Genomic DNA, 26231 nt, shown 5'->3' on the forward strand with positions numbered 1-26231 from the left:
ACCGATGACTGCATGGATTGTTTTTGGCTTGAAAACCCAGCCTTATTGAAACGCACTGCACTTCCAGAAGATGATCCGCCAATGTCCTTGCAGTCTTCACACCATTCTCATAGTGGATTCATCTGTTTTGCTGCTATAACACACACACGATCCTGGCACAAAGTATTGTCATTTTTTTAGTATTTTATTCTGCTTAAGACGTCTGGTGAAACGGGACCAGGCTCCATTTCAAAGACAACAAAGCCTTTAGTGTCAAGGGAGCAGAAGTGACGTTTGTGTGTGTGTGTGTGAGAGAGATAGAGTGTGTCAGCTGAGGGAAAAAGTTTGGACTGTAAGAGTGTGAAATGAAGATAGAGGAATAGAGAGAGACTCCATCTGACGAGCACATGGCTCTGGGCTGCTGCGCCGCTCACTTGTTATCCTGACAGACTGAAGACATTAAAAAACTCGAGACGAAGGGGAAAGTAAGAGCGAAGGGAGGAAGAGGAGGGAGGGAGGGAGGAGAGAGAGGGAGGGAGGAGAGAGAGAGAGAGAGAGAGGGGGACAGGGTGACTGAGTCAGGAGAAAGGGGAAGTCTCCGAGTAAAAAGGGAGGGAGAGGAGAGAAAAAGGAGAGGTACATGTGGCCGTGTGAGGTAGACTTGGAGTTATGGAGCGAGACAGAATAGCCGGTAAGTCGTGGCTTTTCTTTTTTTTATAACTCAACTTGTAAGAATAGAGAGAACAAGTATTTTCTTTTAGAGGAAGAGTCTCTTTCTCCTTTCCTTTGTTGAGACTTTAAGGGAAGCGGCTCCTTAACGGTGGCAGGAGTCAGCAGAAGTCAGCCGGGTCGTGTTTGCTTTACTTGGTCAGTCTGGGTGGGAGCGTGTCTGCCTGTCTGCCTGTCTGCCTGTCTTCCTGTCTGCCTGTCGCCTGTCTGTATTTATGTCAGCTCCACGTGAACTAACCTCTCTGCTGACATCTTGCCTGAGTTAAAAAACAACAACAAAAACAAACCAAAACACTTCTCCCTCTCTTGCTGGCTGTCTCTAGCTCTCTCTTTCTCTGTCTCTCTCTCTCTCTCTTTCTCTCTGACATTTCTTCATTTAACAAGCAGCCACAGCTAAGCTCATTCTGCAAACCATCCCATAATACCCAATAGCTCCCACATGCAGAGCGGCCAGTGACTAAACCTCGTGTGATCAAGTGTCAGAGACGTTTTTTTTCCTAGAATGTCTTTTTATTGCAACGTGCTCGCTGTACTTTAATTGACAGCCGCGGGTAGGAAACTGATTAACAGCTGACCCACATACACACACACACACACACACACAGACACACACACACACACACACACACACACACACACACACACACACACACACACACACACACACACACACACTGCGAGAGCCTCTGAACCCTCGGAATCTTAAAGCCACATAACTGGATTTCAAGCTCGGCTCCGACCATCATGTTAATTCTGACTGACAAAGACGTTTTATTTTGAGTTGCGCGGGGCAGAAATGTCAGCTGATATGATTTCCATTTCAGACAGGAAGCGCAGATTCTTTTTGGAGGAACCTTTGTATACTCTACATCTGCAAACTCCATCGCTTCTTCTCATCGGCCAGCTGTCTTGAGATCTTTAATCCGTGACTCTTTTCTGATTTGTGCCAACTTAGATTCAGTCCAGACTGATCTGGCAGCTTACAATGATTAAGGTCGGACATCAAGCTGAGCCAACCTCTGTAAATTAGCCTTTAATTCAGCCGTTAATAAGGCGGTTGAGCCCAGTGAGCCATATGATTCATGCAGACGAGCGCTGCACCTATTTCTATCACCACTTGGTGGCAGTGTTGCAACGTGATTTGTGCAGCAGACCTCCACCACCATCTCACCCACTGCTGTGAAATGTTCCATGTGGATGATTCATATCTTGCAGACGGGGGGGAGTTTTTATTCTATGGGTGGTGGAGGGATTTAGTAATGGCTGCCTTCAGAGGGGGTGAGGACAGTGGAGAGGTGAGATGAGGTGAGATGAGGTGGCAGAGTTATTTTTCATTATTTTTCCACACGCTGGTGTCTGGCATCACTTCTTCCTCCCACACTTCTCAATTGAGGAAGCCCTCGACCGAGCTACTTCCTGAATTTAAACCTGCACTCCGCAGTTCTGTTTGGGCCCCGTTGCCGTTGGCGACGGCTACCACCCTTCAACCCTGCTGACTTTGTTTTGTTAAGGATAGGAGCTGAGGCCGTCGTCTTAAAGCGTGCACGCATCTGCAACACCTCCATCTTGGCTTCGACTGCCTCCTCGTTTACAGCCTGCGTTCCTTCTCCAAGTCTGCTCAGGATTAAGATAATATGTTCAATATGACGTGTCATTCATCACCACTGTCCCATATGGCCGCCATATTGACTTGTAGTAATTACTCCTTGACAGCGGGACCCCTGCATTCAGAATACAACAAAGAGACATAACAACAAAGGCTTGGGACAGTAAACCAGAGGAAAACAGTTGTGTCATGCTGCTTAATCTTGTGCCAGTGAAACAAGAATAAAACAAGCATCTTGTCTAGTTAATTGACACTAATGGTAGTATTTGTGTAGGCTGACAACAATATCAACAGCAATTCAGTAGTCTGGATTGAACATTATGAGTTGGACAGTAACAAGACGTATTTGACGGTTTCTAAAATGGCATGTGGCTCCAAGTCTGCAGGGAATTACTTTGATTGAAACGTTCTTACATGCGTTTGTTTTTGTGTAAAGGGTTCATTTCCTCCTTTAGTTTGGCACAGATGTGATCACAGCCCTGCCGCTCCAGTGTGGAGGACCAAAACAGCAGTTGGAGGTGGCTTTGAGTCCCAGATTTAGAATAAATCAAACATGACTCCATGTTTTAGAAACGTCAGCGCATCAGAACCCTGCGGTCTCTCACCCAGAAGCACGTGGCCACGGCCCAACCCTCCTCCTCCGGCACATGAACCCAGAGCGGAGGAAACCAAGGAAATCACCCAGCTCACCGTGTTCCATTAAAAGAAGTGTACAGGATATCCTCGATGAGTGAACGCCCCTCTGCCCTCCCAGCATCGCACCTCATATTGTTTCTCCCTAGTATTATTTATCCTGAGTAATGATAAGAGAGGGAGCCATGAAAACCGCCGGCACCGCAGAGAACAGGAAACTGATGCAGCCAGTTAGGGAAGCCCCACCTTCAGTTGTCCTGAGGGGGGCGTTTGTGACAGGTGTCATTACTCAGCGTGGAGGGAAACGCGGGTCAAAGTGGAGGTGATGTAACAGAGGAACTTCTTGTTGAAAAGATCATCCATGTTGAATATGGGGTTCAAATGTTAATAATGATAGAGGTGCATCGAGCCACACGCCACATCGCCTGTTTGAGGCACAACATCATTGTTTTGTGATACATTTTGGGGTTAGGGTTATTTGTGACAGAGGCAGAGGCGTGGTTACTTCCTCCTGTTACCTCAAAGTCACATAGGAGAGAGTTGTGCCTTCTGTTGAGGGTGAGTAAGCAAGTAAACCCAAAAATCTAACCCAAAACCAAAGACAGGCGACTCAGATGGCGCTCCCCTCCTGCTTACAGTCACATGCTGCATGTGTCGTCTACAATACAAGAAGCTGCATGTGGTGCCGTAGCTGACTAGAACCATGGATTAGTGCTCCGAGTGTCACAATCCCACTTTCTTTGCATGTGGAGTATCAGCCAAGTCTTAAATCCTTCATACTGGTGTGGCAGCCAGCAGGAAGAGCTTATGAGATCCTCTAACCAGCTTCTGCTTTAAGACGTGAGGAGTTTTTCTTAAAAGGAATCAGATTAAGCCACTTCTTTTTTTTCCTCATGGCATGTGAGGTCATACGTGTGTTAAAACAAGGCCCGTGTGTGTGTTTGTGTGTGTTGTGGATGCGTGTGAGTGACTGAGCTCTTTCCACCCCTCCACTTCCCACACTCTCCGTCTTGTTTGATTCCTTTCTTTGGATTTGCGCAGCAGTTTCACTTCCATGTGTAACTGCACAGTGTTTACGCCGTGACAACGTGTTATTAAGGCTCTGCTACAGTAAGCACGTCTTTGCCGTACACAATGTGTAGAAGTGTAATTTTGTCATACTTCCTGAGCATGAGTTCCCTCTGATCAGCTTTGAAAGGTGTCATTTAGATAAACGCTGTAACCGCCCCCATTAGTCCATAGAAATAACACACAAATAAGGAGGTTGGTTTTGTTCGACTTCCTGCCAATAAATGTCTGTGGCCGTGCAGAATTCCTGTTTGGCGTGAACGGATGGAACAACAATACCTTAAGTTCAACAAGAGTAATAATCATCTAATCAGAATGAATTGATTACTTGTCCCTTTTTATTCTTCCTCTTTTGTACGTCCTGGTTTCATTTCTTTCTTTTTTCTTTCTTTTTCCTCTTTTCTTAAGCTTCCATTTTATCCGTAGCACAGGAACCCCTTTGTTAAACTGAATTTCCAAATCGGCAACCAAAGCTTTGTTTCCAAGGAGAAAAGTAAAACCAGAATTTGCTAACATGGATTCAGTCTGAATGATAAAAACACAATCATCAGTGACAGTAGGGCTGATTAAATATGATCTTATTTACAAAATATTTATATAACGCGACTGAATCCCTGATTAAGTTACAAAGGCTCACACCCCTGACTGCTGACATGAGCTCTGCAGTCCTTCAACACTGCTACACAGATACAGTGTGGAATCGTTTTGGCCGGGCAGATTTACAGTGTGATGTGCTGAAGCCTCTGTGTTTACAGGGCTATTTCAGGGGTACACACACACACACACACACACACACACACACACACACACACACACACACACACACACACATTTACAGTCAAGTACACACACACACAAACACATGAATGTACACACGCACACAAAGTTTGCTCACAGTGCAAACACACACATACACATGTTTTGCCAGATGTTGTTTTGGAGCTCTCCCTCATTCTGTCGCTGTGCTCTCGTTCCCTCTGAGCCTGCCCAGAGTGTGTATCCATGTTTAGATAAATACACACTGGCTTGAAGACGTGTGTGTTTCGCACACTGTGCGTTTTGGTTTAATTGTGCACTACAGAGTTTGTGGCATATGGTCTACAGTGCAGCCCACTTGGTCCTGCATGAGTACTATGGGCCCACACACACTCTGCTATATACAGTATGAGTACGTATATATGGGGCCAACATGTATGCACACACTGCACATAATGGAGAAGCATGTGCAGGTGCATATTCACACACACACACACACACACACACACACACACACACACACACACACACACACACACACACACACACACACACACACACACACACACATACCCACAATTAATGCTCACACCCAGCTGGGAGGATGTGTGCTGCAGAGTGTGTGTGCATTCTTGCAAGACTGACTCAAAGCTGTTGTAGGCTTAAATTACACAACACCTGACAACAAGCATCTCAGGTGCCACATATTCTACGCAATTAAGTGCCTGATTGATGGATTTAGGACACAAGCAAATACTTTACACACACCGCAGTGTTTCCACTTTCTGTTCTTTATCTGGAGACACCTTGCCGGCAATTATCTGCAGTAACCAGAGCGCAGCATAAACACTGCTGTACACAGTGTTATTGTATGTTAGCGCTGACCTCTCAGGTGTTAAGGTCAGGGGCCACTGGGTGGGCTTGGCATTCTATTGGTGCCCCGTAGAATGGAGTTTTTCATTCAAATGGGATTTTCCGGAGGACTCACACCCTATAAAACCCAACAGTGTGCCCTTTTGCCTTCACTATGGGTGAAACATGGCGGGTGAGCGTCCCTCTGCCACATGTCTGAGTGGAAATGCCAGCGTCGTCTGATTCTTGCTTGAGGGTTCATTTTCCCTCCGAGTGCTGTGGAGGGACCGGATTTTCCATTACCTTTTGTGACCTTAAAGCGATGCTCCACCCTCAACTTTTGTAGTGTTTCAAACACTGACCCTGGCTTTAGAAGGCGCTGTACAGAGTTTGTAGTTTCCTCACGGGAGGAAACACAGCAGCTGTAGTCGCCTTTTATTCAGTCACTTCCAATGAATTCCTATGCTGCCCTGTTTTAAGAATGTAAAGAAATTCTGGGGCTAATCAATGAGCAGCTCCTTTTCCCTCCTTTATTACCGCTGCTGAGGTGCCCTTGAGCCCTAACCCCTATGAACCCCTGATGATGCTCTTTAGTGGCCTGCAGTTAAGCCTGTGGTTGTGCTGGGGAGCTTCCAGGTGTTTAGCGGCGACTGTGTGAATCAGGGCATTCCTGCAAGAGCAAAGATAGATCTGTGGTGTAGTATCAGTTAAAACCCTTGTGAGAAAACTATAAAGCCCGACCCCAGAATAGGGACATTTCCTCGCAGAGCACATTTCCAGCCATGTCTGGCCCCCGAGCAGGAAGCAGTGACTCTTGGAAAAGCAAACTCAGTCATCACCAAACACAAATCACTGAGATAGCATCACTGCCTGCTTTGTTACAGTAGAAGACACACACTGCGTATGAACCGCCGTGTCACATCCCGCAGGGAGACGGCGGAAGTGGTCCGGCAAACGCAAGAGCAACATTCGTATTTCATCACTTTTGATGACTTTGTCAGCACCCGCATTCAACAGTGCTTCCCTGTCACCCCGTAGAAAAGTCACTTAAGCTGGCCAGAGTGGCTCGGAGGACGTGAGGCGTAACTGTACCCGACGCATCAAACTGCCGCTTTGCTGTCGGCATCTGTCCCTGAAAGAGGCGCAACAGGATTGGGTTACCTGGTCAGAGGTGTCTGCCAAACTCCACTTCCCCTGTCACTGGGGACGAGTTGGTGCACGACTCTCCCTCTGATTGCCCTGGGGCCCGGTCGTGTAGACCTAATGGGATCTTTGAAGGTTTCCATACAGGAAAAGCAGCTACTACAGAAGTAACTGCACTTTAATTAAGATGCCAGTGAGAGGTCTTTAAAGGTTGTTTACTCAAAACTGGAGGCCCAAACTGTCTCTGTGCGGCTTTAACAATCATGAATGGAGTTCTGCTTGTGTTAACTGAAGTAAAACGATCCCTCCCCTCCGAAGGCCATTCGAGGGGGATCGTGTGTGATTGGGGGTTAACTCGGTTAAAGTGACGTGTGTGTGACATTTCGCCCGCGTTCACCGTCAGTTACTCACAGGTTGTGTGAGGAAATCAGACCTGAGAGCCACCAAACATGGTCTGTGAGTGTGTGTGTGTGACGGGGTCTGTTGCCTGTGGGAGTGCGTGCGAGTACATGCATGAGTGTGTGTGTGAGTAGGGGGAAGGTGAAACACACACACACACACAAACACACACTCACACACACGCAGGACAGGGAGGGAGAAGGGAAAAGAGGGAGTGTGTTTTTAACTAAAGGGAGGGGAGGAGAAGGGAGGAGGCTTTCACTCTCTGAAGTCTGAATGCAGCGATACAGAGGCAGAGAAAATAAGTTGGTCCTTTAAGAGAGATTTGGGCTCAGACTCCCTCCTCATTGACTCTATTTTGGAATTTCTACAGGTTTAATAGTAAGCTAGTAGAGCGTTTTAAAGGGGAAGAAGTGTTGTGAAGTTTCATGACTGAGAAGATGTCTGATTCTGGAGTCAATCCACACTTGGAGGGGATTATTTCAGATTTTGAAGGTTTGTTCTCAGCTTTTCTCTCACTTCTAAACTGACTGTTGAGGCAGAGCATCTTTCAGAAGTGTGGTGTGTGTGTGTGTGTGTGTGTGTGTGTGTGTGTGTGTGTGTGTGTGTGTGTGTGTGTGTGTGTGTGTGTGTGTGTGTGTGTGTGTGTGTGTGTGTGAGCAGCATTGACATTGTGCCAAATCTGTGTGCATGTCTGTGTGGTACCTTATTTCATTTAGTGTGTGTCTGTTGCTGGCTTTTGTGTGTTAGAAACAGGGCGGTGGGCATACGCAAGCCAAGTCCCTGTAGCCTATAGTCTGTTATTGATTATACCCCTGTTACGTCAATAATAGAAACAAACACAGCACTGACACAATGCTATTCCAGCACCGGAAAGCCTTCAGCTGGAAGAACTAAGAGGGAGACAGTGGAAGCCTCAGCACTAAGAGCTAACATCTGTCTCACCCTCACTCAACATTCACAACTGCGTCTCTCCTTTGTCTACCAGGCCGGTGAGGAGCTGGCATTAATTCCCCTCTGTGCTCCTCTTCCTCCTCCATTCTTTCTCTCTTCCTTCCACACTTCTTCTTCTTTCCTGTTCCTCCTGCGGTCAGAGTCGCTCCAGCTGCTCTGTGGCCTGACGCTTCACTGTCAGATGCTGAGACGGATGCTGAGAGAGTTTACATCCTCACCAGTGCACTGAGTACTGGGAGGGATCGGATTGAAGCTGTGTTCTTGTTTGTGTTTCTGAGTTGTTCTATTCATTAATCTTGCACAGATTTATATTTAATAATTTGTCAACTGGCTGTTCATGTTATTTATAGGCAGACTTTATGAATTAATCTCCCACCCACTTTCTGCTGGCATGCACAGACTCATTCAGCAAGCGTCACCGTGAATTCTGAGGAATCCGATTGTGTCTTGAAGTAAATGTCTCATGAGTCTCTTCAAACTTGTCACGTCAGAACTCTCATCACTGAGTTGTAGATCATCGGGGCGATTAATCGAGCTTCTCAAACCTCCTCAAACTGCAAATCAAACCAAAGCTGGCGATGATCATTTGAGAATTTGGGTTCCAATTGGGCCAAGTTTATGCCTTTAGTTATTTGTTATGATGCAAAACTGAAATCAAATGAACATTAAAGTCAAAACGTTGGTTTATGTTAACAAGTAAGAAGTAAGTAAGTAAATTACTGATGATTGTGCTCCTATAACTGATTAGAATAATCTGAAAAATATCAATTGAGGTTCTTAAAATGCAGTTTTGTTGTGTTGAACTGGATTTGTAATCTGGTTCCCATTAGCATCGTGATTAGGACACAAAAACCTGCTTAATCTTATAATCCTATTGAGAGAAATGGAGTTAAAACATATCAATGACAAGTACCGGCTTTTAAGTTACAACATTAACATATTTAATAATACAAAGCAACATGAAAAATGCAGTAAAGCCGCATGTAAACAGCCCAACTCCCATAAGATTAGGACTATGAAGACAATATGGCCAATAACCAGGTTACTCTCTGTATGTAAACAAAGCTGCACACAGGGTTCAGACTCTACGGCTGGCACGCCATTCTTGCGTAGTTACATGGCTCTACACACAGAACACATTTATCATGTAACTCAAATAAATCTCGGCGAGTGTGTACAGTAGTAGCCAGCACACTGCAATGGCCACAATGAGCCATTCAGCGTTTCCATCCAGGACAGAAACAGCTGCAGAGAGAGAGAGGAGTATGGCAAGCACACAAGGGGGTAAATCCCCATTTTATCGTACATCATTATGTTTTCCAGAGCATTACACTGTGCTGTATGTCACACTGGAGGAGGAAGAGGAAGGAACACAGGGAAGAATGCACTTTAATTGGTCTGCACAGCAGAGATGTGCTTGTACGTCTTGGATGGCCTTTTGTGGAGTTATTATGGAAAATGGATTATCTAAGGTAGCACGGAAAGAACAAACTGAAATGTGATTATGATTTTCTAAAAGGTAAATGTCTTCGCTGAATCTAAACTCGTGAGTCATCCGAGGAACAAGCCCAGAATGAAGCTGTATTTCTATATTTGGAGAGGCTTTGCAGAATGGTGCATGGGCTGCGTTTGCCAACTCAAACTGGGTTTAGCTTCCAGTCCAAGTCGTTTTGGAATTATTATTGGAGTTTAGGCACTGTGTTGTTGCTGCAGAGTGGCACAGAGTGTCTGCACACAGAGGGAAAGAACGTTTAAATGGAGAAAGTCACATGTTTGTGGTGAGAATTCTACTGAACTTGTCAGAGAGAATATCAGTCTTAAGTACCTTCATTAGAACAGAGTCCAATTCTCTGCTACTGCTAGTATTTCCATTTGGTCTCACTGTCTACATTTCTCCACTGCATTACAGAAAAATCTTTTTACTCCATGTTGGTGGTGTCTCTAAAGTGTAGATAAGAATATCGACCATTCCTATCAGGGTTTGTGTGTGTGTGTGTGTGTGTGTGATCCACACAGTAAAAGTGCTTAGTCTGAATATTTCCATTTCTGCTTTCAGGTCACTGCGCTCACATTTATCACAAGTTTAATCATTTCTGTATCTTCATCTTGCCAACCAGTTCCTCTCCCCCACGTCTCCGTCTCTGTCAGTCCTTTATTGAGACTCTCGCATTGTGTTAACAGGTGTTAAGGGGAATGTAGGAACTCTCTCCATGCCTTCATTGATCACTGATGTAAATCAGTCTGGTCATGAAGCAGATAGTTAACCAGTGGCTGATCAAAGGGATCTGAAGGCTTTACCTGCCAGAGGTTGAAGTCCACAGAGCCTGAAGCCAAGCACCAGGTCAGCTATTCTACAGCTGCCTGAATGACTTTCTGACTCTGTGTGTGTGTGTGTGTGTGTGTGTGTGTGTGTGTTCTCTGAATTCTTCAGTCAGGAGTGAAATTGCCCCTCTGTGCTGATGAGGATTCAGATCCTCCTTTTACACATCTGGTCCTCTACCATCAGAATGAGAAATGGGAAATTTAACCTCCGATCTCTGCTCTTCATCATCATCATCTTCATCGAAAATCTCTGCGACTCCCAGCATTCCTTAGTTTTATACTGGACCCAGGGTGTGGGCCAGACCAGGAGGGAACCACACAGTAAATCTGAAACAGTAGGCTGCGCTGCACTCAATCCAACCAGTGGGCACGTTAAGATTTAAACTTGAAGGATTCAACCAAGCTAAACACCAAACAGTGAAATCCTGCCTCTCTTTGTTTGGCCTTGTCTTGTCAAATGGTCGTATATTATCTGGTTCGACCACACTTGCTGGTATTCTGCTACTGGTATCAGATTAACTGCAGTGTGCGTAGACACAGACTGGTGGGATATAACCGCTGTTAGACTGTGACCAACTTCCTGATCAATTGATTTATCGCCTTAGGTTAGAATTACAAGGCTGGTTGTGAGTTCAAGGCTTTGTAGAGTGAAGCTCAACGTTTGGCAAGTAAAAAATATCGGCATTTTAAGGGGGGAAAAACAAGGAGAAGGTGTTTTCTGAAAATAGAAGTTATATTTACATTTCTGTACATCAAGCAGAGATATTATACTATTATAAACATACATCTCCTCCTCTGTGCTTATCACGCTTCCAAGCATATCAACCCATAAACAGTCCCTGTGGAACTTTGTCTCACTCCTCAGCAGTAGGAGACTGTCTGACATCCTGCTAGTCTCGTCTGGCCTTTTCCCTGAGAAATCTCATTCCATGATCTCAGCCAGTAACAAAAGAAAGCCAAAGCCTTGGAAATAAATGCGTCTATACTAATTTCCTCATTCAGTTATTATAGAAATTATACATTGTTTCTCTGTATAGCATAGCGCAGAAACAACACAGTAATTAATATTAAGCTATAAAATGTCACCAGTATTCCAAATATTAGGATAGATTTTCCATATCCTAATGTTATCCAAGCAGGAGTCTCTAAGAATGAAGGTTTGGTCAGCTGGCATAAAACCCTTCAGTCCGCTTGGCCTTCAGTTTAGCCGTTAGCAACTCTGACTTAGCTAGCATGACATAAGAAGTTGTTTCTGGTGTCAGCAACAGGAAAACCAGAAACAACAGGTCGAAAGATGTGTGTTTGTCTTGACCTCTGTCAGCCTGTGGATGTCTCAGCCTGTGACCTCTGCGTCTGTCTCCCGTGGTCATATCTCTGTCTCTCTTTGTCTCTCTCTTCCCTCCTGTCTCTCTCTGTTGGCCTGATCTCCATTTCCCCTCCTCCAGCCTGCCTGCCTGCCTGGAAACACTGACTCCTATCTCTTATGAGTGCATCTGGTCTGAGGTGATACTGTGTGTTTGCGCTCATTGGTTGGGACGTCCTACAGATTACGTGATGACACTGATGATAAAGAAGCAGGCCGCTCTAACACCTGGGCCGTATTAGGACTAGAGAGCATAAAACAAAAGTGCGGACACAGCTGCGTCCATTATTGTTTCTGTTTCACCCATAATGCTGAGCTACATTGTCTGCTCGCTTTTTTGTTTTCCCACACGAGACCCGGCCCCGTGGACACTGGGGCTTAGTGACAGGTACACAGAGGGGAGGTGGGGAGACAAGACTCCTGGCTGCTGTTAATGAGGTTCCTCGGAGGTAGAGCGGCCCGTTCTGTTCTAGCTCATAGTCTAGGAATGCTGTTTCACTGGGAACAATACTCCTTCATCCATCTGTCTATACCACATGAGCACACGTCGAAGTGCTGTTCCTGTTTCTCCCTGATCCCATGCTTATGATTTTTATAAGAGGAATATCCCTGATGTTGGAATGGAATTAAAACACCAATATGCCCCTGTAGCTGAACAAAAAAAAAGAGGAAGGGAACAATGAGTGACCTAATGGAAAACTGTGAGTGTTTTCACACCTACATGCTTTTGTCTGGTCGAATTTGGCTCCGAATTTTCCCCCTTGGCACATTTTGTTTCAACAGATCTGGAAATAGCAGTCGTATAAAGTTTATTGTATAAAGTCCAAAACATTTCCTCAAATGTCCGATACAGTTGTGGAGTAAACTAACCAACTATACGACAATCTGAAGATATGTGTGGATTTGAAGTGTACTCAAAAATGAGCATTCTGTTAGCATACTCGGTTTTAGGTCTAAATGGTGATTGTACCCAGCAGAGTGAACCTCTTCCTGTTTTGATTTTGTTGCTCCGGCCCCCCAGACACTCCAGACCAATGAGTGGAGCGAACACTCTCACGTGACTTTTGTTGATACAGCTTCGTTCAGTTGGACATTTTCTGTGTGGAACCAAATCCAACAAAAGGTACAAGAAACTCAACTAACAACACTGATTTGTAGCAAATGGTTTGAAAAACAATCTAAGAGTCCTACACAACATAGAGCTGCCCTGTTTGTGGCCATTGACAGATAACATTAAAGTACAGAATGATTCTAAAGTACTTCTACTCTTTAAATCATACGCACTTGACTGCTAAATACATTACATCAATTGAGAGAAAAGCACACCTTTCAAGTCCTTTCAATCACAAAGGAGCCAAGATGTGAAATTCTAATCTAAGCTCACAAAACAGCTCATTGGAAAAAACCTCTTTGTTCCATACAGATCCTGATATTTTCCAATGTTGAGCTTTCCTTCTCACATTTACAGCTATCAGAGCACATTACAGAAATCTACAACAAACGTCAGGAGTTATTAGACTTTGTGCCGTCTGCTGAAGTGTCGGAGACTCTCAGAGGAGGTCGAAACGAAGGCTTTGCTATTCAAAAGAGTTCCTAAAGCGTGCATCACGACCTCTCAGCTCTTTATGAAGTCTGCACAGCACTTTTGGCAGAGCAGCTTTTGCTCTGGCCAGAGTTGAAAGTAGCCACAGCCTTGGACTCTCATTCAGCAATCATAAAACACAAGAGGGAGGAAAGCAGGGGTGAGATGACACAGTCCAGTGGCAATGTGGGCCTGGACATCACTTACAAATTGCAAGTTTATTATTGTGTGTAATTTGTGTGTTTATTTATCAGAGGAGAAATTTTCTGGCCGTTCTGTTGCGTGTAGAAGAGTGAAGCCCATTTTTACCACGGTTTAAATGGAGAAAATCAGTGAAGGGAGTGTGAGAAAATAATGATTAAGCCTTGTATTGGTGGCTGCTTAATGTTATTAAGACATTCTATGCTTTCCAGACATCAGTCAGATTGTGTAGAATTGGAATGGAAAATGCAGCCCATAACAAGAAAGACTAGGTCAGGGTAAGAAAGATAAAAAGACAACATGTTTAAAGGTCAAGATAAGGACTTGCGGTGGGAGTTGAGCGAGATTTGTAACACAAATCACCAAAAACTGCACAACACGAGTGCAGATATGGAGATCTAATCCTGTGGTAGGATGAGAACGTCCTTGGTGTAACCGATAACCAACTCACACAAGAAAAGAATAAGATATTGGCTCCGGCACACTGAATTAGCTTTTGGCATGGGCTGAATTTTTCCTTGGGGGTAAATTGTATCGGATGTCTGCGATGTTGGAATGAAGCAGCTTATAGCAGTAAATTAGATTAGTAGTGGTTGCTGATGTGAGTTGAGAAAGGCCTTTGATGTGATTGTGTTGAGCTCCGTATCCCCTAACAGAGTTTGGGCTTTACAGGGAGGGCAGTGGGACCGGGGCACAGTCCCCTCCCTGTGGGCGAAGTCGCTTAAAAATAAACACACATATACATTCCTGTAACACATACTCACAGCACGAGACTCATATTTACAAGCACTTTGAACTGGAATACACTGTACATTATATAAAAGACGTACACGTGCTTACTGCAGACCACAAACAGATCCGATGATCAGCACTGTGTTTTGGATAACAAACAGGAGATTTTCTCGAGGGTGTGCGTGAGTTGAGTGTAACGAGTGTGTGATTATGATTCCAGCTCCTGGCCACTGGCTTGGCAAAGCATCTCTGATATGGGAGTCAAACTCAAATTGACTTTCAACCAGTGCACGATTCCCGCGGGCTGATTCCTTCCTTCAGCATCTCCGTCGTGACCAGTCAAATTACTTTCCAAACTCACAACTGCCTCTGTGTGTGCACTCGTGTTGCTGAGATTTATGTCTGGCTGCATCATTGCATGTTGTGGAACTCTTCTGCATGGAGTATTTTTACATCGTAACGTGCCGCTCGTACTGCATGCAAAGTCATGACGCAGCCACTTTCATCTACTTAAGGGTGCCATGGATGACTTAGAGACGCTGCGGTGATGAAGGGGAAAACTGCTGCAGTGGAACTCTGCTGTTGGTGATGGGGATCATGGAATGGCTTAATTGGTCATGCATGCTGTTTCTTTTGTGATGCCACTGAATTTGCTGCTATAGTTACCCCAGCCTCAAACCTCAGAGCAGTTTACTACTTGGATACACTTCATACAATGAATTATGTTTGTTTACTGCTGGGTTGTTTAATTGTTGTGACCTTTTCATTAATACTTTATGATATTGTTACTCCTTTCCATAAACAGCTGCTTTGAACCGTAAATTGTTTATATTAAAATGGTAAAAGGGAACAATGTGACTGTGACTGAGAATCAGTTTGATTGATGAACGTCTCTTTGTGTTTTCTCTCTTGCCTGCAGCTCTTAAGAGGTCCTTTGAGGTGGAGGATGTGGACACAAGCCACTCTTCACCGGGATCCCGCAGGACAACCAACTTCCCTCATCGTAACGCCATGTCTCCCACCAGCATCTACTACCGTGACCTGGGCACCGCTGCCCCGGCTTCAAACAACAACAACGTCGGCTATACCCAACCCCGCTCCATCATGGGTGGAGGAGGGTCCAAGACCCCTGAGCCCGTATCACGTCGCTCTGAACTCTGCATCGACATCTCGTCATCCTCCACCAAGCAGCTAGACACTGTCAGCAGCCCTGGATCTGCACGCTTTGCGAGCAACAGTGCCCTGAAGCGCCCCGACGTCCTGGGCCACTCCAAGACCCCCGAGATGGGCCACAAGAGAGAAGTCACTTTTGCCAAGGCGCCCGCTGATTCCCCTGTGACGCGCCGCAATGATGGTAACAGTAACAACAACGGCACGGCCCGGACCCCCGAGCAGAATCACGCTCGCAAGTTTGAGCCCCCTAGTCCCGGGGACGTCCGTAAGCCTGACATCAGCATCACCAAAGCGTCCCCAGAGAATAATGGCCACCACCCTGCAGTGCACCACCCACACCACCCCAACCCCCACCACAACACCATCGTCACCACCATCAGGTGTGCCTCTCCTAACCATGGCGGACGCAAATCACCCAACCCTGACAGTAAGTTTGCTTACTCACAATAACACCTCATTGTCTGTCTGCCTGTCTGTCTGTTTGCTGCTCCATGCACAGCTGCTGCAGCCACTTGGGATGCAGTGACACATGCAGTGACCCAGAGAGTGACACAGCTCTCTGGTGCGCTCCTCTACAGTGGGCTCTTATGAGCGCTCTGTTGATGTTCAGTCATATGTTGTGCAGTAGGTCGCTTGTTGCGACACCAATGAATCCAACATTCCTGCTCTGGTCACTTAGCAACATAGTTCACTCTTGGTTAGGCTGTGTTTGTAGCAACTGAACAGATAAGCACATGCATTGTCACTAACATGTGGGATGCTGATGTTTTCTGAAGAAGTGTTCAAAACAAAGTGAAACCAAATTAGAGTTGTCGTTGGTAAAATCTTTGTTACCAAAAAGAAGAGCCACTTTGGGCTTTGATCACACAGCCCTGTTCATCTGGGGACTTTCTCATTCTCAAAATGAGTTTGGACTTGGGTCTTGGTAAGTAAGTTTAGAGGTGGCGCAATTTTTGGTGTCCAGGAATATGAGCTGACGCTAGATGGAGGGGTGACTTCTCCGCAAACTATGCTGAAGTTCTCAGACCTCAGTCAGGCCTTCGACCCATCCTGTTCTGTATAACACAGCGAGTCTTAACGGATGTGCTAAATCTGAATCACAGCCTATATGAGGGTTTTAGCAGAGACGTGCTGTGATGCCGTGACTCAGCTCTATAGCCTGTATCTTTGCCTGAGCACAGATCTAGCAGTTTGGCGTGACAGTGGAGTGGTCAGTGGAAACGATATTAAAAGGAGCGTAGTATCTTTAACTTGAAGGAGACCAGAACTATATCATATGACCCAACCAAGAATGGATAGCCTTTCACTCTTGGCTGTAGCAGGCAGCTCATAAACCCCACAGGGTAAAAAAAAAGAAAAAATGCATTTTCCAGAATCTGTCTTTTGCGCTTTTGGAACCGAGCGTCCTCTCGCTTCACCGCTCTTGCCTCACTTTTGAGGGAACAACCTAACCAAATAACGAGTAGGTGCTTTGAGTGAGTCTGCATATCCGTCAGTCACAGACAAAACTGTGCCCTTGGAGTCCCGTCTGAGCCGCCTGACTGTAGCATTTGGATGTTTTAAAGCTACTCGGAGTGTTGATTGTTTTCTTGGTTACGTGATGAAAGCCCAACCTTGGCAGCGCCTGTGCAGCCCTGCGGTTGTTAAATTGTAATTAGTATAACAGTTGCAGTAAAAATATATGCAGCAGAGCAGGAGAGCCTGTGGTTCAGATCAGCAGGGTCGTGTGAGGCTACTTGGGCATGCTGCGTTTAGAGGGAATTGATGGAGGGTATTTGTCCAAATAGAAATGATCTCTGCATCGCCACTGTGTTGACTCTTGACTCAGAGTGAGTAGCACCACTGATAGGCTCTAATCACTCTGATAACACACACACACACACACACACACACACACACACACACACACACGCACACACACGTACTGTCATAAGCCAAATATTTTTTCCTGTAAATGTTTAAGGAATGAAACTGTCGGCCAACTACAATCTGATGTATTTGTATTCATTAGATACTTTCCCACATACTCTTCCAGCATCATAACAGCATTTAAGCAGCGTTGCAGACCGTTAACTTATCGTTGACCTGGTCAAATGCGTCGATTTATTCATCTGGACTTTGTACACAATAAAAAATGTAAAGTGTGTTTTAAGGGTTTGATAAATCGTGTCTCGATTGCTATTAACCGGTTTGCCAAGTATTTTATAATTAGCTCATGAAGAAATCTAATTATGGGCGTGTTTTCCTGTTGATACAGGAGAATTGATTTGACATGGTCCTGGTTTATGCTTTACAGTGGTGTAAACTGAGATACTGCCTTTTATCTCTCAGCAGATGGTTGGTTGCCAACATTCCCACACTATGAGTTCAAACACAGTGAGCAACCGTGAGTGTATGCGGTTGTGGTGTGTTGTTGTTCTGTGTGCCCATAATGTTTCTCTACAGCCTGACGTTCTCCTCCCTGTCTGCTGAAAGATTTCTCCGGTTCTGCTCCGCACTGAAGGGGGTCGTAGCCAATTATGTGCCCTTAGGAAGAGGCCTTAACCAGAGGCTCAGGCTGTTCCTGTACAGCCTGTCTGCTCTTATATACAATAATAACCCTCAGACAATTGACCTTAAGTTGTGCTTCTTGACCCTTATTAAGTTAGGCCGAATGTACGCATACACATTGTAACATCTACATTCTGCTGGTCCAGTATTATGTTGTGTTGATATGAAATAGCATTAATACGTCCCTGTGTATGTCAGTTAAAGTTGGAGTAAGAATTATTAACCGTGCTTTTGACATTTTCCCGTGTGGCTGTCAGTCTTTGCTGGCTGTGTTTTCAGCAGCCTATTAGATAAGCTGCTTTCCTGTGCATTCAGTTTTTCCAGGAGGAAATTACATCACTTGCCACTTCTGCATGGACACACACACGCACGCACACACACACACACACACACACACACACACACACACACACACACACACACACACACACACACACACGCATCCTGTGCTTCCTTCCGTCTTCTGTCAGGGTGATTGTTTCCCCTGCAGTGTGACCTTGCTGCGGCGCACTTCCTCTCTCTGGGGTCATGTGATCTAAGTCAGTCGGCTTCCGAACCAATAACATTCTGTGTGTTTGATGTGAGCGTAGCAGAGAGTCAGCTATACTGGGGTGTTTATGTAAAAGGTCAGGATGAAAGGGGTTAAGGACACACACACACATACTTCAATAGTGGGTATGGAGGTAACTGAGTAGCAGCTATGGGGCTTTGGGCCACAGTGAAGGTCTCACAAACAAAATTCCTTCCATTTGTCGAACACTTCGTATTGCTCATAACCTGAGGTGACCCAGTTCTCCTCACCTTTAGGGTTACGGCGAGAGAAAACGTGACCATTAGCCTGACCTCAGCCTATAGGCGCTGGACTCCTTAAAGCATTCTGATTGCTATCAGTCTGCACTACACAGACAGCCTTATCTTGACTGACAGCTCTGCTATCCATGAATCCATCACACACTGCAGATGGTAGAGGACCTTCTCTCTCTCTGACATCTCTGGGTTTGCGATTTTCCGAACCAGCTATAAACTGTAAGACATTTAGTTTCGCCCAAGTAAATCCAAGACAGATGACCCCTGCCAGACCCCTCATACACGCTGCTCTCTCTCTCTCTCTCTCTCTTTAAATGGACTCCTTGCACCAGACTCCTGGGCCAGCAGAGGTCAGAAAGGTTGTGAACAGGTGCTATTTCTCAGCAAGTTGTTCCATTTTGTTTTCCTTTACACAGGGGAGGAGGAAGTATGAATCATTTTAGTGTCACTGTGATCTCTGCTAATATGATGTCAAAGGAGAAAGCCCCAATTTCAACCTGCGCTCACAGGAATTTGACCTTACATTGGCTTAATAAACAGATTAGCTTGTTGTGCATTTGTTTTCCTAATTGAGGTGTAGTCATCACGGAAAAAGGAGCAAGTGAAGCCATTTGTCTTTCATTTGGGATTGACCTTCTGTAAGGGGGACGGAGGGCGGGGGGGTGATTTGTCTCTGCCTGTCCATAGGTCAGGAAAGAGCATGCATAACAACACATCTCCTCTCTCTCTCTCTCTCTCTCTCTCTCTCTCTCTCTCTCTCTCTCTCTCTCTCTCTCTCTCTCTTTCTCGCTCTCTTTGCTACCGCACGTCCCACACCGACACATGCACACAAACAGCCAGATGCATAGGCACTCACTAACACACAAGCACACACACACCCTCAGGCGAAGGTATATCCGAGGTCAATCTTCTCTCACAGTAATTACTCTGGACTGATCCCAGACCATTACTCAGTGTGACCCGCTGGCTAATTACCACAGTAAGAAAGTGGGAGAGAGAGAGAGAGAGAGAGAGAGAGAGGGAGAGAGAGAGAGTTGTTGCCCACTGAGCATCTTGTTCGGACTTATCCTTAATCTTTTCCGTAGCTTCACATCACGGAGTCTTAGCTGTAGTCAAACATGTTTAAATGCTGTCAGAAGAAGCTATTCTGGAATATCCAGGATATCCAGTCCAGAACGTTCCCTGTGGGTTAGCATTCCCAGCTTCCTTCTTATTCAGTCAGATGCCAGCTGAAGAGGAAAATCAACTTTGGCCCATCCTGCCCTGTGTTCGTAGAGTGTTATTCAACCCTGTGTTTGTAAAGGGAAGCACACTCAGTGTGCAGGTAGGAGCTGTTGTCCATTGCCATCTTGGCTGGCACAGTCATGGGCACACTGGTTGTTTCAGGAGTTGAATTACGGGTGATGTGCCTCAACCTATCAAACCCCTTCAGACCTCTCTGCTTTACTTACTGCACAAGTAATTTGGTTTGTGAATTGGGGCATGAATGAATAAATGGGTCATATTTAATGTAATAAAGATAATAAGTAGAAATTAGGGATTGACTCATTAGTAATTGATGACATGTCAGAAACATAGAAACATACTTTTCTTTGTGATGAAGGCGTCACAGTAGTGTTGTTATTTCTTTCCACAGCAGCTTTTCTTTAATGATAGTAACATGTTGATTTGGTCATTTAAAGCCTTTATGTCTTTCATGTCTGTCAATGTGGATGCACTTCTCATGTAAGCCACCAGGAGGCAGTGTGTGACAGGTGAAGTTCAGTTTAAACACTGGTCTGTAGGTGTTTTTTAATGCTGCATCTTTGTTTTCACTTTCACTCATTTCTTCTTCTGCTTTTCTCTCCCTGTGTCAGTTTAAGTTAAAATAAGGAAACAACCCAATCTTTTGCAGAACCGCAGCGTATTTCAATGGACAGAATGTGATGAAGCGGTCACCAATAATTCCAGGCGTAGAAGGTTAGGCCACGCTGCATTCCACACGCACACACACATGAGGCTTTTCTCATTCCACCAACAGATCACAACAGTGGACGCTGAATCCAAACAATGTCTTTGCAGCTGTTTGAAGTGGGTGGAGCGGAGACAAATGTGAGCGGGACACTCCCTCCTCCTCCAGATACACACAGCGGACACGGCTCAGCTCTCAGCCAGATAAGGCTTTCGGAAGTTGGAGTTTACATGACGCATCAGAGAGGAAGTCAAGGGTTAAAGAAGTTTCCCACCACTGCAGAGTGACCTTTGTACCCCTTTAGCCATCATCCCCAAATCCCACAACTGCAGTAAACACCCTCTCCTCATTCACTTTCTCTGATAAGCAGACACGCTCACGTCCTTCACATTCATAATCAAGTCCATGCACACACACACACACACGCACACGCACACGCACACGCACACGCACACACACACACACACACACACACACACACACACACACACACACACACACACACACACACACACACACACACACACACACACACACACACACACCCTACATCCTGTCACCAAGCTGGGAACTCCTGTCTTGAACCCTTCGTCCTCTCCTCTGCGGGGAGTTTAACAAAACAGTCCCACTTTACATAGGCACGTAGAAAAACCACACAAACCACACAAACCACCTTTACGGACCTTTTTCCCCCCACTGCCGGACGATGTAGAGACACGGACCATCGGCGCTTGATGAAGCAGGCTGAGATAACAGAGTCATAGCTGAGACATTGTCCTCATTTATGGAGTCCTTCCCATGGTGAGTGAATCCTCTCCCCTCCCCTCCCCTCCTCCTCTTTGTTTATCCAGATATCTGAGTCCTCTGAGCGTTCCATAAACCCATGATGGGAAAATCGAGTCCCTTATCTTGGCAATGAAAAAGCGGAAATGAAGCCAGTTTGATGTAGAGCCTTGAAATGGGGAAAAAATCACACACCATGCCAGCGGTGAGATGATGTATTTGTCAAACATGGCTGACCTGCGAGGATTGATGTGCAGCCACCTGTCTGGCAAACGCACCATTAAATACTTACTGCCGTATCACTCGCCAGGGGAAACGTCTCGCTCAATAGAACGCACGGGCAGTGGGGGGCGGAAAGAATACATTCAACGTATACTTTTTGCATCTTGTAATCCCGTTCCTTGGCGCTGACAGAAGCGTTTTCCTCAGTTTGACGTGTTTACGGCGCAGAGTCTGACAGCTGAATCGGTCGGACGCGTGTTGTTCGGCGGGGCCATCTGCTCAGGGACAAGCTGGTGATTACAGCCAGGATTGTTTTCACGGCGAGGAAAAAGGTTCACTCGAGGTCAGGTTTTCCCTCCACATTCTCTGCTAATGATGTTTGGCCCTCTCTCACCCGCTGAACGAGGACACGTCGGAAAAACTATAATTGTGTGTTGTCATAACCGTAGTTAGTTTTGTATGACTGATAATGTTGTGTAGTTTCCAGATCAGCAGCTTTTGGCATCTGTTGAGTAACTAACGGCTGTTGCTATGTTATTAAGTGTGTGTGTGTGTGTGTGTGTGTGTGTGTGTGTGTGTGTGTGTGAGGATGGGACAGATGGTCATTTGCAGCACAGTCCTGCCCAACAAAGGTGTGTGTGTGTGTCTCTGAAGTATGTGTGAGATGATAAATGAAACGATGCACATTTGTCTCCCATGTGTTTGATCCTATAGCAGGACTGATGTGACATTTGACTGTATGTGCTGTGCTAAGATGACAGGTTGGTTAAACTCATACTTTAGATTTGGATAGGGTTTGTTGTCTATATTGTCATGATTTTATCAACAAGGTATTGTTGCTTGGTCAGTAAAAAACAACATCTTGGGCCATCAGTCTTATTACTTATCTTTATACGGTTAAGCTGAACTGGCAGGTGAAACAAAGGTTATGGCTTGAACTTGGATTTCATGAAGCTTATGAACATCGACTTCTTAGGATTCATATTTAACTATCAATACTGAGAGGGAAGACGCAGTTATAAGTGTGTGAAATGTGCTTTAATGGGACGTTTTAACTTAATAATGCTTCAGTTCCATTTCCCCTGTGTGTGTGTGTGTGTGTGTGTGTGTGATGTTTCAGTGGAAATTCTTTCATCTCTGTGTCAACGTCTCCAACGTCTATGTGCAGATCTCAGTAATTGGCACTGATGTAAAGTCAGGCTACTAAACTTTTGAAAGGACTTTTAGAAACCTTCCAACAATGACATTTTTCGCATATAAAGTATTCACAAAGGAAAAGCTTTAGCAATGTGCTGGAAAGTTCAACCACGAAGGCAAATATTTATTGTATGACTTCATAATGTTCCGCAGCTTAACACTGCCGTTACCTTATCGGGTATAAATCCTATATGTCCTTCTTTTGCTCTGAAGAACCTTCATCCTACACATCAAAGTTGTGGATTAGCCAAGTGAACCGTGTGCAGAGATGCTGCTTCACTGCCTTACCTCACCTCTGGCCTCGGAATATGTGTGTCAGAGTTCAAAAACACCCCGATATAGATCTGTGATTGCATATTACGCAATAACTGAGGCAATTAGGAGATCATTATTTATAGGATTTGTGTTGTTGTGTTGTGTTTCTCCCCGCCATCTGTTGAGCGGTGCCTTGGTAATGGAGCCTGGCAGGGGATTTGGGTGAACTTTCACCCCCCGGTTGCGATGGCGTGAAGTGCTCAGCGATGCTACACACGCGCCTGCAGACATCAACATCAGAGAGCAGAGGGAGCAGGGAGAGGCAGACACAGCTGAAGATGGAGATTAAGGTTATAATGGCAGACTGAGGTGGAATGCAATAAGAGTGTCGGTAAACAAATTCATAGTTTTGGGTGTTTGTGTGAAGGTTTCTTCCTCTCTAAACTCTGTCATTCTCTTTTTGTCTCTATCTGCCCCACTGTCTCCCCGAGCACGGAAGGTTTCTATTATAGATAATTAACATCATAACTGGGTTAGACGTTTTGACGTTTCTGGAGACCGCACAATGAGCTTAATCACAGAGCTCCTTCAATCTTCTCTCTTCTGGATTGGACTCATCTCTCGCCCTTGCCCCCCCTTCCACACACACACACAAGATCCAGAGAGGGGGCCAGGGTATTCCCCAGAAGGCCGATCCCCTGGAGCTGCTCTGTTTAACGTTCATCGGGGGAAAGCTTCCACGCCAGAACACCAGAAATAGAGACTACATGCTGTTGTCTGTCTCTGCATCCAGAGGCTTAGTCGGGTAGATCGTGGGGTTAGTAGTAACCAACTGCAGCTGCCGGGACGTTCTCGGAGGTTTTGCGCCGTCTTTTGAGTTGTGAGATTTTGCCGAATTCAACAGAGACTGAGAGGCGAGACAAAGACAAAGACAAAGACAAAGGCAATCTCACAAGATGGCATCTGCTTGCAGCGAGTTGGACTACAGCGAGGCGGAATCCCTATGTGAGTATCTGCTGCTGCTCCGATTGTCTCTTTGTGCGTCCGTGGGAGAGTTGGTGTGTTGAGACTATCGCTCCGCTGAGGCAGACGGGACAACTGGTTTCCATTAAGGCCAATCAAAGCGGGCCGTGATGTATCCTCTTCAGATGGGGGAGACGTGGGAAGTGGACGCACAGAGACATCCCAGGATGCTCGGTTCAGTGTTTTTTTCCCCCTCCTTCTCCCCCTGGTTTTCCTTCTGTTTTATTGCAAACCTCATTGTTTATTTGAAACAAAGCTACTTAGTGCTTACGGGACGCTATTTTGCATTTCCTGTAAAAATCCTGGTTTCCAGCGAAACTCAGCCTGGGTGGTTTATTTGCGAGAGGGAATTGAAGTTTGAACATATGGTTGTTGAATGTGGTCCTCTGTGCTCGCGGTCCAGCTGGAAAAGCTCGGTGGCTCAAATTGGAGAGAAAGACGCCGCGAACAAACGCTCAGAGCACAAAATGCTGGGGTTTGACCTTCTTTTCAGACGTCGTCATGAATACAGGGCTCAGATCTTCCTCCTGAGTTCAGTAAAAAAAAAAGAAAAGCTGACGAAAAAAGCAAAAGGCATGCTTGAGTTGTTGTTACCTTGAGGGAAAATATGCAGGATGGAGTCAGAGTGATAAAAGTTGAACACACACACACACACACACACACACACACACACACACACTGTTTGTGCAGTTAATTTATGTTTAATTTCCTAGCGAGTTCTGCTCTTTCCAAACTGGAGGAGGCCACTTCGGGGTGTTCAGATAAACCATGTTCTCTCCCTCGGCGTTCATCACACATGCTGTCTCCATTTGCACCACAGGGGAGCAGAGCAACCACAGCAACAAAACACGACAGGAAGTCTCTGACAGACTCGCCTATCTTCCCTGTAGACAGATAGCCAGGCCAGGCTGGGCCAGGCCAGATGTTCTCCCTCTTTCCCTTCTCCCTCCTCCTCCTGGATCTTCCCACCCCCCTCCGAGTCCTTCATCTCTTCCTGTCCCTTTCTTCTCCTCCCCTCTGCCCTGCCTTGGCCCTCTCCCTCTTTCGGGGAGGATGTGTCACTGAGTCACCCGGTCCACTGAGTCATAGAGGTGACTCCTTTAATCAGGCCCATATGTGTTCCTCCCTGATTGGGCGGCCTGCAGCAATCAGCCCTGACCTCCGGGCCAATCACAGAGCTTCCCTCTGGGGGACGCTGGGCCTGCCAGTCATCACAACCTATGAGTGTCCAGTTTCCTCCCCAGCACACAGGATTTAGTGCAACTCCCCGTTTGTTTTGGGCCTGACTGGCTGCAGCGTTCCAGTGGGAAGAAGATGACAATAATGAAAGACAAACAAAAGCTTTTAACTCACGCTGTCAACACACATAATCTGAAATGAGACATTTTGTGATCAAAAAGAGGCTGGGTGGCCATTTTTGGTGGGCTGGTCAACATGTTGCTGTCCAGCTGTTTCCTGAAATCTGTTGTTGTGCGGGTACAACCGGAGCTGCTGGAGCATGAACGGGGTCTTGTACAGTTTAAGTGAGTTTAAGGGGAAATAAGAGGTTACACGCGCACACGCAATCCCACACACATGCACACGAACAAATCACCCAAATTGGATTCTGATTTAATTTGAATCTCAGCTCAGAGCTCCTTTTCAGGCTCTTAACAGGACTAATAACATAAAGCTGCCAGCATGCATCAGGACTCTTCTTTGATCTTTGGTTCCCACGAGAAGAAATTGCTGATTCAGACATTTATGGTCCATGATTGTCGTAGTGACGGTATTGTTTATTATTTGATGAGAACTATACGGAAATGATCTTCTTTGATGTAAAGAGATGGATATGTCTGATTTTTGAGCTTTAAAACCCGGGAGAAGTCATTCTTCAGCCTCTTGTGACAGACAATCATGTGACACTTACACATATGCTCCTCCTATATGTCACAGGATGTTTACACACACG

General features: G+C 45.6%; 1 protein-coding gene across 4 annotated transcripts in view; it reads left to right on the forward strand.

Annotated features, from left to right (window-relative positions):
- septin9b (septin 9b) overlaps nt 1–26231 on the forward strand; it is a 63575-nt gene that overhangs the window by 10906 nt on the left and 26438 nt on the right. Inside the window, exons 1-2 of one of the 4 annotated variants that reach the window (XM_076170245.1) lie at nt 572–670; nt 15239–15919. In XM_076170245.1, coding sequence (XP_076026360.1) covers nt 649–670; nt 15239–15919 — 703 coding nt within the window. In that variant the 5' untranslated portion in view covers nt 572–648. Of the gene's footprint in view, nt 1–571; nt 671–7467; nt 7661–15238; nt 15920–24198; nt 24263–26231 lie in introns of those variants that run through there. The other 3 variants (XM_076170242.1, XM_076170243.1, XM_076170246.1) reach the window with 3 other exon arrangements.

This window comes from Genypterus blacodes, unplaced genomic scaffold (genome assembly GCF_046128005.1).
Source record: "Genypterus blacodes isolate CSIRO-AG114 ecotype Tasmania unplaced genomic scaffold, CSIRO-AGI_Gbla_v1 ptg000216l_1, whole genome shotgun sequence".
NCBI classification, from domain to species: domain Eukaryota; kingdom Metazoa; phylum Chordata; class Actinopteri; order Ophidiiformes; family Ophidiidae; genus Genypterus; species Genypterus blacodes.